General features: G+C 43.1%; 1 protein-coding gene and 2 non-coding genes across 3 annotated transcripts; all 3 read right to left on the bottom strand.

Annotated features, from left to right (window-relative positions):
• Positions 1–249: 249 nt before the first annotated feature.
• Positions 250–14,535, bottom strand: LOC105466308 (uncharacterized). The gene is made up of 9 exons (XM_071094153.1): positions 14,522–14,535; positions 13,672–14,085; positions 8,080–12,811; positions 6,236–6,360; positions 6,055–6,137; positions 4,444–5,198; positions 2,308–2,820; positions 1,466–1,539; positions 250–1,205 (listed from the first exon to the last, which is right to left on the bottom strand). Exons 1-3 carry the CDS (start codon positions 14,533–14,535, stop codon positions 12,736–12,738), a joined length of 504 nt encoding a protein of 167 aa, XP_070950254.1. The 3' UTR covers positions 250–1,205; positions 1,466–1,539; positions 2,308–2,820; positions 4,444–5,198; positions 6,055–6,137; positions 6,236–6,360; positions 8,080–12,735.
• On the bottom strand, positions 4,256–4,390 carry LOC112423968 (small nucleolar RNA SNORA15). The gene has a single exon (XR_003014578.2). It is a non-coding gene; the product is annotated as a small nucleolar RNA SNORA15 (small nucleolar RNA).
• Positions 8,970–9,103, bottom strand: LOC112423969 (small nucleolar RNA SNORA22). Its single transcript, XR_003014579.1, has one exon. It is a non-coding gene; the product is annotated as a small nucleolar RNA SNORA22 (small nucleolar RNA).
• Positions 14,536–16,678: the final 2,143 nt, after the last annotated feature.

Raw genomic sequence — 16,678 nt, 5'->3', positions numbered from 1 at the left:
CACCAGGGTGGCAGTCGCCCCCTGCACACATGCGCATGCTGCTCCACCACCTGCCCTTCACCCAACAATTCAGCAGGGGGTAACTGACGGAGGCAAGGGGTAGGACCCCACCTGCAGGGCCGCCCAGGGAATTAAGGAAAAGCACGTTGAGGGTCCCTAGAGGCCCCTTCACTACTTTTTAAACCTTTGGACAGTTTACACTACCTTTAAAATTGCATTTGTGCATCATACCATTGCAAGACCACAAAGGAAGTTTCAACTTGACATTTATTGCACACTCACTTCAGGCCACTGCTGAGCCCCCAAAACACACAGCCTAGTAACATCAACGTCACCTTCAAGGACTGCAGAGACAGATCAACAACTATATAAATAATATTGTGGAAACGCAGTTATTTGGGTGAGAAAAATATGACACTAGAGGCTTTGGGATGAGTATCTTGCATAAGCAAAAGTTCAGAAACTTGAAAATATAGTTAGCCTACAAATCTCAAATTTAACCCCATAACTGTAGCCCTTAGTCACCACACCTTCCAGCTCTCTCAACTCCCTTGCCTCTAGTTTACTCCTCTTCCCATTTCCTACAACTTAACTTTGTAGGGGGAGCATTTTAGCAAGGCTATTTCAAAAGCATGAAAAGTCCAACTGATCCAATGAATTTACTCAGAAATTTACACTAACAGGGATGCTCTCAAAATTTTAAATTACTTAAGCTTTATATTAGCATAAAAAATTTAAAACCAAATGCTTAACAATAGGGTACTGTTGAATAATTTAACATACGTCTACATAAAATTAAACTATTAAAATCTGCTTTTCAAGAAATATTTAGTAATGTAGGTAATATATGCTTATCTAACGTGGAATTTTATGTTACTGCTGCTAAAGCAAAACATCCTGTTCACTGGGTGAAAGACCTGCTTTATATATGTACACTTCAGTGCAATTTTTAAAAAAATACTGTAATTATAATCTCAGAACTTCCGAGTTTCAACAGATGCCAGTGTTCTCTTCTTTTCTCATATGGGAAAATTCCTTTGAAACTCATTTGAAGCTTGGACAGAAACTCCACAGCTGTATTCCTCAGGATCACTTTGCAGAATCTTCAAGACTCAGAGAGGAAGCTTCAATTCAACCTTTCAGAGAAGGCATTCCAGGCTCACATGATCTTATCAACCAAGAGAATGTTGGTGGCAATCACAGTGCTGAAAGGGGGACAAAAATTAGATGGCTCAGATGATTAAAAGCCCTGATTCGACTCAACTTCCCACTTCCAACTAAGCTGCACACATTACATCCAATTAAATTTCCCCCTTCCCCTCTACACATCAGAGGGTTAGTTCGGTTTCCATACTTTCAGCTGATTACATTGTTCATGGGGGAAAGGAGCAACTAAACAGGACACACCAAATGAAAAGAGTATGATGATTCTCTAACAGTTTAGTTTTCAGTTTCCCAAACTTACCAAGAGTGATGAAGCTGTTTCTTGACACAATCGTTATCCCGTAACGCCTACTTCTGCTGCTACCACTGGCTCACCTAGAAGGCAACCAAACCTTAAATAAGGTCAGTCAATAAGAACCAACAATATTGTGTGATTGTGTGTGGCTTTGCTTATCACTGATGACTCATTTCCGCCAGTATTAACTATGAGAATTCAAAGCTTCCCTGTTAGCCCAGTTTTCTACTCTGAACCATGAACCCTGTCCACAATATTTGAGGAGTGTCTGACTTCTACTTAGAAGACCTGAACATCCCTCTCTTCCGGATACATTTCTGTTTACCCACAGTAAAGTATAGTACTGCGACTATAATCTGGCTAAAATGGACTGATCATTTCCCTCATTCCAGAAACCTTTTTTATTAAATAATAATGTTGACAACAATAGGTCTTGCACATACTGCACGGATGTACCTGTTATCTGTCTTCTACTTTGTACTTAATTTGTGTTGTTTTGTTACAGGGGTCTAAGATCAGGGCTGTCACCATTTCATTAGATTTCTAGATCCCCTTTTCTGGCACTATTTGCTATCTTTAGCTGTTTTTCACCCATGAATATAATCACCCAATCTATTTTCTTATCATAGTACTTGATTAAAAACTGAGTAAGGTGGCCAGGCGCGGTGGCTCACACCTGTAATCCCAGCACTTTGGGAGGCAGATCATGAGGTCAGGAGATCGAGACCATCCTGGCTAACACGGTGAAACCCCATCTCAACTAAAAATACAAAAAATTAGCCAGGTGTGGTGGCGGGGGCCTGTAGTCCCAGCTACTCAGGAGGCTAAGGCAGGAGAATGGCATGAACCTGGAAGGTGGCACTTGCAAGTGAGCCGAGATCGCGCCACTGCACTCCAGCCTGGGGGATACAGCAAGACTCCATCTCAAAAAGAAAAAAACAAAAAACAAACAAACAAAAACCCACTGAGTAAGGCAAATGCAATATGAAAATCCTTCAACAGTAATCTGAACCATCTACCACCACTCAACATCTCCAACAAAATTATCCCAAAATTACTCAGTCTACTCTCTTATTATATCTAATCATTCCATTTTTTATTAATATCCTATTTTATCCCATTTTTAGAACCTAGAGTTCCCTAATAGTACTGGTGTCAAATTGCAAAGCAAAAGATTTTTTTCTGGTCCCCATTTTTAATCTTTCCCGGCTTCAACTCTCATCTAGTTTTCCCTCTACAAAAAGTTGCATTCTCTTACCTGTGTTCAAGTTCACACCCACGAGCTGAACTGATTCTGAATGTTCTGCTTAAATTTTAACTAATGTTTCCTGAAGGTCAGAACCAGAATTCTGAGCAAGAACCTAAAGTAAACAAATTTAATTCTTGAGAAAACAGGAAGTAAGAATTGATAGTTTAAAAAAAAAAAAAAAAAAAAAGGCATGGCTGGGCATGGTGGCTCACGCCCATAATCCCAGCACTTTGGGAGGCCCAGGCAGGTGGCTCGTAAGGTCAAGAGATTGAGACTATGCTGGCCAACATGGTGAAACCCTGTCTCTACTAAAAATACAAAAATTAGCTGGGCATTGTGGCACGTACCTGTAGTCCCAGCTAGTCGGGAGGCTGAGGCAGGAGAATTGCTTGAACCTGGGAGGTAGAGGTTGCCATGAGCCGAGATCACGCCACTGCACTCCAGCCTGGGCGACAGAGTCAGACTCTGTCTCAAAAAAAAAAAAAAAAAAAAAAAAAAAGCGCAAAAGAAATCTCAGCTGGATGCAGTGGCTCACGCCTGTAATCCCAGCACTTTGGGAGGCCAAGGCAGGTGGATCACCTGAGGCCAGGAGTTTGAGACCATTCTGGCCAACATGGTGAAACCCCATCTCTACTAAAAATACAAAAAAATACCTAGCCAGGTGTGGTGGCAGGTGTCTGTAATTACAGCTACTGGGGAGGCTGAGGTTGCAGTGGGCCGAGATCACACCACTGCGCTCCAGCCTAGACAACAAAAGCAAAACTCGCAAAGTTCTCAAAAAACAACAAAAAAACCACAAAAATCTATTGCATGAAGACAGAACATTTATGTTCCCTTCAGAGAATAACCAGACACAAGTTACTGATAACTCTCTCATCTACCCCAAAGCAAGCAGCAATACACCAGTCATAAACTATACTTCAAAATTAGTATATAATAGAAAACAATGATATCAGTTTAACTAAAACCAAAACAAAAAGCAAGTTTGTACTCAGCAAATATTAAACTACAGGTTCTCTCTTGCCATCTGAAACGTCAGCTATTTAGGCCTCCCAGAGAAACCAAATACATCTGGATGATGAGCGATACCTGTTCTAGAGTCAGGAAGAAAACTGATCAAACTTGCTTATCCAAAATCCACATTATCAATAAAGCCTACATTATCAAAAAGGTTTGATGAGCTGAATCTTCTGGAAGATTGACTGTTTAAGGCATGTACACCTTGGGAATAACGAGCAACGCATCAGCAAATGCTTGGACTCCAAGCTGTGCCCTGCCCTTAACACTGAGCTTATATTTAATCACACAGCCTGTTGAATGGGGAAAAAAAAAATACTAAGAAAACTGTAGGACTAATTTTATGAATAACAAAATACACATATGAAAGCCATTACTTCCTTACAAATTCACTATGACCACATCAATTTAAGTGCTGCATTTGAAAGCCACAATACAAGCGACTAACATATCAAATAGGAGAATGGCTCAACCAGAATGGCTTCACTAGCCACTGGCAGCTCTTTCAACAGATCAGTATTAGTTCATTTATTTGTATTCACCTTTAATAATGATACGCTATGAAAAACCTTAGCATACCATCAGTCATTCTAAAGGGAAGACTGCTTTTGCATGGTGTCTGGCTGTGTAAACTACTGATAAAACAACACAGTATTCAGCCATGCTTTTCAGACCAGCAAAACAATATAATAGAACTGAAATATGGTAAGGACCTTACCATCATCAATAGCAATTTTGACAGCCCTCAAGCCATCCCTTACTGCATCTTTGATCTAAGTGTGGGCTTATTTGGTCCTTTGATCAATAATGTGACAGAACGAGAGTTGTTAACACTTCTCAGTAAAGGTGAACTCCCTATGTGTAGAAGAAACATGATTGGGCAAAGAGTGAAGAGAGAAGAGGAACTTACAGAGAATGACAAGCAGCATATTAATAAGGAACAAACTTGATCACATTAAACCAAATTATCTCTTTTTGAAAAATCACATATAAATGTGATTTCCCCCATCAATGGCTTCCCATTACTACACATAAACCTGGCTCATGCCTGTAATCTCAGCACGTTGGGAGGCTGAGGGTGAAGGACGGCCTGAGCCCAGGAGTTTAAGACCTGCCTGGGCAACACAATACGACCCTGTTTTCTACAAAAATTACACAAAAAAATTAGCCATGCATGGTAGCACATGTCTGTGGTCCCATTTGCTCAGAGGCCTGAAGCAGGAGGATCACTTGAGCCCAGAAGATGAGGCTGCAGTGAGCTGTGATCTGATCACACTCCAGCCTGGGCAGGAGTAAGACCCTATCTCAAACAAACAAAATAAAAATAATTCATGAGCTAAAAAGTTCTATTGCCTTCAAGAAGAAAATACACTTACCAATGTATACTCACATAAAAGTCCTGCATGTCCCAAGCAGTCAGGACTAAGGTCGTCAAAAGAATTCAGGGCCACCCCACCCCAAGCAAGAGTCAGCCTGAAATAGCATTTTAAGGGAGGTGGACAAGCAATGTTACCACTGAAGTTCAAAGAGAAGACAAGTAATTTTTTGGAAGGAATTTTTCAGAATTACACACAAAAATTACATTTTAAAATGTACTTTAACCTAAGCCTTTTAATTTGCCATCAACCAGCTGAAAACTAGTCTTTTAACCCTCCATTTAAACCACTCTCCCCAAGTCAGCAAATGAAATCTAAAAGTAGACAAGAGCTCTTTGTTGGCCAGGCATGGTGGCTCACACCTGTAATCCTGGCACTTTGGGAGGCTGAGGTGGGCGGATCACTTGAGGCCAGGAGTTTGAGACCAGTGTAGCCAACATGGCAAAACCCCATCTCTACTAAAAAAGCAAAACAAAACAATTCAGCGGGCATGGGGGCAGACACCCGTAATCCCAGCTACTTGGGAGGCTGAGGCACGAGAATCCTAGAACTCAGGAAGCGGAAGTTGCAGTGAACCAAGATCATACCACTGCACAACAGAGCAAGACTGTCTCAAAAAAAAATAATATTTTTTAAAAAACCTTTATTGTGGTGAGCTCTTTGGGAGGAGGTATACTGAATTCAGAGACAAAAAGTAAAATAATGTTTACAAGGGGCAAGAGGGAGGGAGAAATGGGGAGTAACTATTTAACGGGTATACAGTTTTAGTTTGTGATGATGAAAAAAATTCTAGAGATGTACAGTGCTGACGGGTGCAAAAAAATGTGAATATAGTTAATGCCAATTAATTATACAGTTGAAAAACCCAAAAATAAAGTATAAGGAGAAAGAATCCCAATTAATTTGCAAAATAAGTGAAAGTCAAATTACTTGGATAAATCTGCTACTCATACCTCTCCATATTTCTCCTTTTAGCTCTGCGCAGAGCGACTACGCCTTCTCTTGAAAGAGCATCTGAGGAAAAGGGGTCAATTCCCTATAACAAAAATAAAAATTAGTTTCAACATCTTCCACCTTAAAAGTAAAAAGGATGATACATACTATTTAGTTTATACAATTAATTTTCATTCTCACCTTTTGATTAATAACAAATCCTTTATCTGATTCACCACAGACTCTCCTTTTCAGTTCTATTATTTAACTCTATCTTCAATGAATTTTCTTTCAGCTTTTATGAGTTTTTCTCTCTCTTCTGCACTCTTGTAAAAAAAAAAAAAAAAAAAAAGCCAGAATTCACTTCTCTATTAAGAAGGAAAAAAAAGTTACAGAAAGTAGGGAAACATTTATTTTTTGAGAAGAAAATAGCTTCTGAAACTGGATTAGTCCTAAGATTTAACAAACAGTTCACTGAGCTCCAATCCTGCCCCTTGCACATCTTCAGAGGCTGTTTCCTGTAACTCTCCCAAACCAATTTGAGGATTATTGTCCTTACAGTGGGAAATGAAGTTTCACAAAAAAGTATCTCGCCTAAAATACGAAGCTTCTCCATTTCACTGTTAAGGGGCTATAAACTTAAGTTTTTTCATATTCTAATGACATGTTACAAGTGAGGATGTATGCATCCTCCACCCTTTTTTTCTATCAGGATGCTATGCTCCGTGATCCAAAACAAGCCCTCTGATTAAGCTGTTCAAACACACAAAAAATTATGGTTATTGATCTCCAGATGGATGTGTGTTAAACACTGAACTGAGAAGGTATTGATAATTTTCATGCAGTCAGCTTTGTTTCTTGAATTACTTGAAGATCCCATGCTGTACAGAAAAGTCTGCAGAGATAGTCTCCCTGGTAGGCTGTCCAACTGTGATGACATCCTTTAAAAATATGTTTTCTAGCCGGGCGCGGTGGCTCAAGCCTGTAATCCCAGCACTTTGGGAGGCCGAGACGGGCGGATCACGAGGTCACAAGATCAAGACCATCCTGGCTAATACGGTGAAACCCCGTCTCTACAAAAAAATGCAAAAAACTAGCCGGGTGAGGTGGCGGGCGCCTGTAATCCCAGCTACTCGGGAGGCTGAGGCAGGAGAATGGCGTGAACCCGGGAGGCGGAGCTTGCAGTAAACTGATATCCGGCCACTGCAGTCCAGCCTGGGGGACAGAGCGAGACTCCGTCTCAAAAAAAAAAAGAAAAAAAGTTTTCTGCCAAGCGCCTGTAATGCCAGCACTTGGGGAGGCAGAGGTGAGAGGACACCTTAATCCCAGGAATTCAAAACCAGCCTAGGCAGCATAGGGAGACTCCATTCTCCACTAAAAGAAGGGAAAAACGAACACAAACATGTTTTCTAACTAAGTGTTTGAAAAAAATTTTTTTAAATTCCTCTGCTGCTTCTCATTATGCTTTGTACCTAGCAATTCAATAAATGCCAAATGACTGATGATGTTCACTTTTCAGAACAATTCTAACCATAAATACAACATAACATTCACCGTATTTCAGGAGAAAATATTACTAAAAGTAAAAACAATATTCACCAAGCAATTTATCCAACTTATATCTGCAGGTAAATATATTTTATATATCCAAATATATTAAAAATTTTGCCAACAGTATATATTGTACAAAGCACCCTAAATTTCAAAACACATTTTATTCATTTTTTTTTTATGAGATAGAGTTTTGCTCGTCACCCAGGCTGGAGTGCAATGGTATGGTCTTGGCTCACTGCAACCACCGCCTCCCAGGTTCAAGCAATTCTCCTGCCTCAGCCTTCCAAGTAGCTGTGATTACATGCGTCTGCCACCATGCCTGGCTAATTTTTGTAATTTTAGTAGAGACGGGTTTCCCCATGGTGGCCAGGCTGGTCTCGAACTCCTGACCTCAGGTGATCCACCCACCTCGGCTTCCCAAAGTGCTGGGATTACATACAGGCGTTAGCCACCACGCCTGACCATTAGTATTTCAGTCTTCTACCACCTACCTTGTATCAGTTTCAGATTTATGTTTCATCTCCATGATCACAAAACCATGAAGAGATCAGTAAGTTCATCTTTTCTTTTAATGGCCAAAATGGAGTCCACTACAGCCTGCAATAGAAGGATAACCATTAAGTAAATTCAATTTGCGGCAGCAGAAATATGTTGCTTTTCAGAAGGCTAAAGTAGACAGTTTCTTCATTTTACAATCTCTACACTGATTTGTCTTCTTCTATAAGCAGATAGAATACATTATATATAAACAGCTGTTACCTTTCTGAAATCTCAATCTGTAATTCACAAACATTAACATTCCTCCTGGTGTTTCATTAAAAATACTGGTAACTGGAAGCTTTCTAATAACAAAATCTCTACTTTATAATCCTTTTAATGAAAGCTCCAATTTTATAACCTGGTTAGGTATACTATTACTTGAATTTCCTCATTTTACTTTTTAGAGACACAGATTAGGTATCACTGTCACAAAAATGAACCTACATAGCACCTTGTAATTGAAATTGGTAATTATATTCATGTTTCTACTATCAGAGATTTTCTATATAGGTGTACAATAACAGACACACACAAAATTTAATATATATCTGTTAAGACATCTGCAAATTCAGCATGAACTTTGGTACAAAGAGATGCTCTGGCCACATCTTTAAGTGTTTCCTTGTCCATCTCTCTGCTTACTTTGACTTCTTCCAAAAACTGAAGGGCCTTCTCCTTCACAACTTCAAATCCTTCAGTGATTATTCTGGGATGAAGGTCCTACAATAAACACACAATAACACTCCCATCTTCAATTAGGTGCAACTATAGTTCATGATAAAGTTCAGATAATTCTTGGAGGGATATTCTGAATCATCATACCTTTGAACACGCAGTAACATAATGTGCTGGCTTTCTGAATACATTTAAAAGGATAAATATTCCTTTCAATGCAGAGGAGAAGAACAGGCAATGCTCTAGCACAGGGTCAAAGCCAAGGGAACTATAAAGCACACTTGGGTGTTCACTGTGCAGACCACCCCGAATCATGCCAAAACCGACACTGTGTCCCAACAGCTTGCAGATGGTAGTGTTATTCTATTTTTTCTATAGGTAATCTCAAACTAATTCACATAATTTACTAATAAAAATAAAGACTGCTCTCTTCTGCCAGGAAATTCTGACAATAGATTCATAGTTCTTGAGGTTTGTTTTAAACCTTGGAACTAGTCAGGGCTAAAAAAGTGGAATTTATCCGAATGTAAGCTTTTAGTTGGCTTTTTCCTAACAAATAAATATGCCTAGTCCTAAACATCCCATTTTAAAATCTCAATTATTAATTTACACTAAAGACAGATACAAATCACATAGGCAATTCAACTTGATTATAAAATTATTTTCAGGCTAAAGAAGGTTCCATAACCTGTCCAAGATCACAATTAATTTATTTTAGACCAGGACGAAGACCCAGATTTAAGCCCCCTAATTCTACTCTATGGTCTCAGCTAGTATTAACAACACATCAATTTGTATAAATAAATATCTGACATATCCTATATACAATGAAATATTACAGAAACAAGCTGTGCGCCGGGTGCGGTGGCTCATGCCTATAATCCCAGCACTTTGGGAGGCCAAGATGGGTGGATCACCTGAGGTCAAGAGTTTTGAGCCAGCCTGACCAACGCGGAGAAACCCCATCTCTTACCAAAAATACAAAATTAGCTGGGCGTGGTGGCGCATGCCTGTAATCCCAGCTACTCGGGAGGCTGAGGCTGGGAACTGCTTGAACCCAGGAGGCGGTGGTTGCGGTGAGCCGAGATCACGCCATTGCACTCCAGCCTGGGCAACAAGAGTGAAACCCCATCTCGAAAAACGAAACAAAACAAAAAACAGTTGTGCATACTTCAGAAATGTAGAGATCCACCTGTTTCAGTAGCTCTCCAATGATTAGGACATTGGAAGTCATACCATCCCCAGTTATATAATCCTGGGCTGCTGATACCTTTGCTATTAAGGAAGCTGTTGGGTGTTGAATTTGCTGAAAGTAGAAAAAGAACGAATCACTTAAAACAATATGAAGCAGTCTAAATATACCACAAATAAAATGCATGAAGGGCCTCTTTAAGTGCTATCTACTTGAAAAATCTACCCAAGAGTTTGGCTACAAATTGCTAAGATTAAAAAGTCACAATTAGCTATCATGCACATGCAATTATAATGATCAAAACATTTTCATGTGTAATTTATTTCCCAGGTTATCTCTACTTTACAGATGAGGAAGCTTGAGGCTCAGTAAAAGCTGACTCAAGATGACACAGCTAACAGTTAACAGTAACACATAATTTTACATCCTTGCCTCTTTACGGCAAGTATAGGGCTCTAGTGAGAATAAGCCAGGTATCTCCTAAAATGAAAGCTCAGCAGCCTCCACTGTTACTCTGCAATGATCAAATAATTTAAAAGGAAAGGTCAGGTGCGGTAGCTCATGCCTGAAATCCCAGCACTTTGGGAGGCCACTGCAGGTGGATCCCTTGAACTCAGGAATTTGAAACCGGCCTGCGCTACGTGGCAAAATCCTGTCTCTTAAAAAAACAAAACAAAACAAAACAAAAAAAACGGAAAACATTGTATTTTAGAGGTAAAATGGCATGTCTCCAGTTTAACTTCAAATTATTCAGGGGAAAATAGAAAAGAAATGGAGCAACATGTAAACAATTGGTGAATCTAGGTAAAGGGTACACACATTATAATCACTATCTTTGTAGGTTTATAATTTTTTCAAAGAAAACTGAAATACAAACTTCTGGAGACTGGAAAGAGGTTCCAGTGGGAGGGGACTTCTAAGGTGGTAGCAACAATTTATTTCCCTTTTTTTTTTTTTTTTTTTGAGACGAAGTCTTGCTCTGTGGCCCAGGCTGGAGTGCAGAGACCAGATCTCAGCTCACTGCAAGCTCCGCCTCCCGGGATTACGCCATTCTCCTGCCTCAGCCTCCTGAGTAACTGGGACTACAGGCGCCCGCCACCTTGCCCGGCTAGTTTTTTGTATTTTTTAGTAGAGACGGGGTTTCACCATGTTAGCCAGGATGGTCTCGATCTCCTGACCTCGTGATCTGCCCGTCTCAGTCCCCCAAAGTGCTGGGATTATAGGCTTGAGCCACCGCACCCAGCAACAATTTATTTCTTAACTACAGTGGTGGTTGTTTGTGTCCACTTTATACTTATTTCCTAAATTGTAAATGTTCAATGTGCTTCTCTCATGCTGTATTTCTCACACACTAAAACCCAAACAATTTTTTTTTTTCATGTCAGTCTCACTCTGTTGCCTAGGCTGGAGAGTGCAGTGGCACAATCTTGGCTCACTGAAACCTCAGCCTCCTAGGTTCAAGCGATCAATTCTCCTGCCTCAGCCTCTGGAGGAGCTGAGACTACAGGCGTGCAGAACCATGCCCGACTAATTTTTGTATTTTTAGTAGAGACAGAGTTTCACCATGTTGGCCAGGGCTGATCGTGAACTCCTGGCCTCAAGTGATCCACCTACCTCGGCCTTCCAAAGTGCTGAGATTACAAGCATGAGCCACAGCACCCAGCCCCCAAACAATTCTGATGTCAAGTTTAACTATGGTTCCACTTTTTTGCTAATGCAGGCCACCATTGAACCCACTAAAAGAAAAAAAAAACTATACCTCCTAGGTTAGCGAGTCTTTGCTAAACGTATTTCATCTGGATGTTGATGGCATGGTATACTACTAGCAAAACACTAATTATTATTCTGTACTCAAACCAACAAGAAATCATTTCCTTTTCTGGTATTTGAACTGCGAAGTTTTGGGAATTTAGGGATGAGTAAAACACATACTCCCATCAATAATCTCATATTCTCCATCTCTAAGACTTTAAAAATGTTAAAGCAAAGAGATTTCTCTCCCCTCCAGTTGGAGATGGAGATAAGACATTAACAGAGAAATTGTTGTTTTAAAAAGAAAAACCGGCCCGATGCGGTGGCTCACGCCTGGTAATCCCAGCACTTTGGGAGGTTGATTCAGGCGGATCACCTGAAGTCATGAGTTCAAGACCGGCCTGGTCAACATGGTGAAATCCCATCTCTATAAAGAATACAAAAATTAGCTGGGTGTGGTGGAGGGAGCCTGTAATCCCAGCTACTTGGGAAGCTGAGACAGGAGAATCGCTTGAACCCAGGAGGTGGAGGTTGCAGTGAGCCACTGGACTCCAGGTTGGGCGACAGTGAGACTCTGTCTTTAAAAAAAAAAAAAAAAAAAAAAAAAAAAAAAAAGCCATAAAGAGAAAAACCATCCTCATGCATTTTGACCATGTGATTGTGTCAACCACCCTTAATTTTTCAAATTTTATTATAATTAATGTACAATTACAATCCTTTAGCCCAGACTGTGAATGGCAAAAAAGCAGGGATTCAAAGACAGGGCTGTCAGACTCCAGGCACTGTCAGTACTATTACTGATTACATGTCACTTCTGAATGTTCTCCTTCCTTGAAAATGAACATGGTAAATCTTTCTACAAAGCAAAAGTTCTATGGAAAATCAAGACATTTCAGACCTAGCAGAGCACCTCTCACCATTTCGTGAAGCAGCACACTGTGCAGGAACATGCCTGACTAATTTTTGTATTTTTAGTAGAGACCGAGTTTCACCGTGTTGGCCAGGGCTGGTCGTCAACTCCTGTGTCTTTAGTAAGCCTGATGTCTCCAACGCGAGAAACAAGCCTGTTTAAGGGGCAGAAATGAATCAGATTGTGACAAAAACGAAACTAATTAAAACGAAAACTAAATTAAAAAGTCCCATTAGAAAACGGGCTTTTTCGTCCGGCCGGGTGCGGTGGCTCACGCCTGTAAATCCCGGCACTTTGGGAGACCGAGGCGGGTGGATCACGAGGTCAGGATATCGAGACCATCCTGGCTAACACGGTGAAACCCCGTCTCTACTAAAAATACAAAAAAAAAAAAAAAAAAAAAAAAAAAATTAGCTGGGCGTGGTGGCGGGCGCCTGTAGTCCCAGTTACTGGCGAGGCTGAAAGAATGAGGTAAACCCGGGAGGCGGAGCTTGCAGTGAGCCGAGATCGTGCCATTGCACTCCACCCTGCCTGACAGAGCGAGACTCCGTGTCAAAAAACAAAACCAAAAAAACAAAAAGCGGGCTTTTCCCAGATCTCAGGGAGCCGGGGATATGGAGCTAGTTATCAACGAAAACTAAATTAAAAAGTCCCATTAGAAAACGGGCTTTTCCCAGATCTTAGGAAGCCGAGGATATGGAACTAGTTATCTACCGCAGGCTGGAGGGCAGGTGTAGTGCCCACCCCGTCCCCGCAGAGATTGTGCAGAGTCCTCAGTGTGCCTGGAAGTCCCAGAAAGCGGGAAACGCCGCGTACTAGAGCCGCTTTTTTCTCCATGGAGACGGCATCGACGCAGAAAAAAATGGCCGCGTGGTGGGGCTTAGCAGGGAAGAGGACCGGCCCGGGAGGACGCGGGGAAAGGAGGCTGCGGAGCCCCGAGGCGGCGGGCTCGCGTCCGCGGCCCAGGGCCCAGCGCGCGGTGCCCGCCCAGCCCTCCTGCCAGCCCCGCCTTACATCTTGATGGTGCCTTTGAGCCCCAGGTTGGTCCTCAGCACGTCCTGCAGACCCCGCGCCGCGCTGACGTTGACCGCCAGCGCTGCCTGCGCTCGGGCCACCTCTGTCTTGGGGTTCACGGTCTTCGCCGCCGCCACAGCTGCTGCAGAGGAGAAAAAGAAAGCCATGCGGCGAGCGGAGAGCTCAGAGCCGGCGCGCCGTGCACCGGAGGCACTATGCGGTTCTTCCGGAAAAGTTGGCTCGCCCGGCCCGCCCCTAGCGTGCCCGCGCGCCGCCGCCATTGGGCCACGGCCCGTGCGGCGCACGCTCATTGGTTCGCGGCTGCATGGTGCCTGCGGTCCCACCCCTCGCGCCGCCGCCGTGACCGCGGCGTTATTGCGCAAGGCAGCAACCTGTTCCCAGCAGTCAGTGCTACTAGGTTCCGGCGTTGTGGCTCAGTGGGCCGCAGCTTTGCGGACCCAGGAGTTCAGGATGCAGGCGGGGCTTGTGCTCCGCGCGGGGCTGGGCGTATGGTGGGCCTCCTCCCGCCCCTACTCGCGCGTTTTGCTCCTCAGTCTCCTTCTCTTGCTGCTTTCATGGCTTTCATTGGAGCTTTCTGGACCTTGTGCTTGACGGTGCTGCAGGTGCCGTGGGGACACACAAGCTAGTCTGATAAGCACCCTCCCCCAGGATCATGCGGTGCTGTAAGGACTAGCGAAGATGAAGATAGAATGCAAGGTAGAAAGTGCTGGATGCCTTTAGAAAGCTGCAGGACTGGTGCGATGGGAGTTGAGTCGTAAGAACCTGTCTGTCCGTAGGACTCAGGATGCTGCTGAGGCCCTGGGCTTCCATGGTAGATTTGAAAACTCACCCTTGTAGAGTCATGGTGTCCAGCCTTTGAGAGGACTCCCTTTTAAGGTAAATTTCCAAAGAGCTACACAATTGTTTCCAGTATCCAGTGCCCGCCAAATACCAGGGATTCAGTAACACGTGATATTTTACTTTATTATTTTTTTTCTTTTTGCAGACATAGGCCTCACTCTGTTGCCCAGGGTGGTCTCAAATTCCTGAGCTCAAGCGATACTCCTGCGCTTAAGTGATCCTCCCGCCTCGGCCTCCCAAAGTGCTGGGGTTACAGGCGTGAGCCACCGTGCCCGGCTGGTGTTTTATTTTTAATAGATAAGGGAAATTGTTCTGAATTCAAAAGGCATAAAAGGGCATGTGGAAATTAAATCATCCTCCCGCCTCTAGTTCAACACTAGAGACAAGCACGGTTACCCCTGGATACTCGATGAATTTTCGGAATGCTTTCTGAATTTATAAACTTATATATGAATATAATCATTTCCCCACACAAATCGCAATTCCTAATACACACTGTGGGGTGTGTTATACTTTAAGTGTCTTGGAGAGTGTGCAATATCAAGATGAACGGGAAGTCCTTGTTAACAGCTGCGGGATGTTCTTTGTAAGAATTACACAACTAGAGGCCGGGGCATGGTGGCTCACAACTAATCCCGACAATTTGGGAGGCCAAGGGGGGCGGATCACTTGTGCCTGGGAGTTCAAGACCAGCCTGGGCAACACAGTGAGACCCCATCTATACAAAAAGTACAAAAATTAGCTGGGCGTGGTGGTGCACGCCCATGGTCCCAGCTACTCGAGAGGCTGAGGTGGGAGGATTGCCGGAATCTAGGAGGTGGAGGTTGCAGTCTGCTATGCTATTGCCACTGCACTCCAGCCTGGGCGACGAGAGCCGACCCTGTCTCAAAAAGAATGGCACAATTAACCGGTCACCTACTGACTGATGTTTAAGTTGTTCCCAATCTGCTATTCAGGCTGCAGTGAATATCGGTATATGATGCTTTTAGGAGGGTTTGTGTATTTGAGAATCACAAAAACGTATATATATATGTGACTAGAATCACTGCACAATAGAATACTAGTTATTAGTTCCATAGGTATTACATGGTGTGCATGCAGATTTATTATAACTGCTGTTAAAAATGTTATGAGGAGGCCGGGCGCGGTGGCTCAAGCCTGTAATCCCAGCACTTTGGGAGGCCGAGACGGGCGGATCACGAGGTCAGGAGTTCGAGACCATCCTGGCTAACACGGTGAAACCCCGTCTCTACTAAAAAATACAAAAAAAAAACTAGCCGGGCGAGGTGGCGGGCGCCTGTAGTCCCGGCTACTCGGGAGGCTGAGGCAGGAGAATGGCGTAAAAACCCGGGAGGCAGAGCTTGCAGTGAGCTGAGATCCGGCCACTGCACTCCAGCCTGGGCGACACAGCGAGACTCCGTCTCAAAAAAAAAAAAAAAAAATGTTATGAGGAGACCAGGCGTGGTGGCCCCCGCTTGTAATCCCGGCACTTTGGGAAGCTGAGGCGGGCAGATCACTTGAAGTCAGGAGGTCAAGACCATCCTGGCCAACATGGTGAAACCCTGTCTCTGTAAAAATACAAACATTAGCCCGACCAACATGGTGAAACACCGTCTCTGTAAAAATACAAAAATTAGCCTGGCATGGTGGTGTGCATCTGTGATCCAAGCTACTCAGAGGCTGAGGCATGAGAATTGCATGAACTTGGGAAGGAGAGGTTGTAGTGAGCCAAGATGATGCCACTGCACTCCAGCCTAGGTGACAGAGCCAGACTCTGTCTCAAAGAAACAAAAACAAAAAAAAAGGCCGAGCGCGGTGGCTCACGCCTGTAATCCCAGCACTTTGGGAGACCAAGGCGGGTGGATCACGAGATCAGGAGATCAAGACCATCCTGGCTAATGCAGTGAAACCCCGTCTCTACTAAAAAATACAAAAAAAAAAAAAATAAAATAAAAAAATTAGCTGGGCGTAATGGTGGGCGCCTGTAGTCCCAGCTACTCGGGAGCCTGAGGCAGGAGAATGGTGTGAACCCGGGAGGTGGAGCTTGCAGTGAGCAGGGAAAAAAAAAAAAAAAAAGGGCCGGGCACGGTGGCTCGCACCTGCAATCCCAACACTTTGTGAGGCTGAGGCAGGCAGATGATTTGAG

This window comes from Macaca nemestrina, chromosome 4 (assembly GCF_043159975.1).
Source record: "Macaca nemestrina isolate mMacNem1 chromosome 4, mMacNem.hap1, whole genome shotgun sequence".
In the NCBI taxonomy this organism is placed as follows: domain Eukaryota; kingdom Metazoa; phylum Chordata; class Mammalia; order Primates; family Cercopithecidae; genus Macaca; species Macaca nemestrina.
Note: the sequence above shows the minus strand (reverse complement) of the source record. Positions and strands in the feature narration are given on the sequence as shown.

Excerpts from the sequence above, each read along its gene's own strand:
- LOC105466308 (XM_071094153.1), bottom strand. Across the intron at positions 12,812-13,671 it reads CTCAAAGGCACCATCAAGAT|GCTTGTTTCTCGCGTTGGAG; the intron begins GTAAGGCGGGGC and ends CCCCTTAAACAG.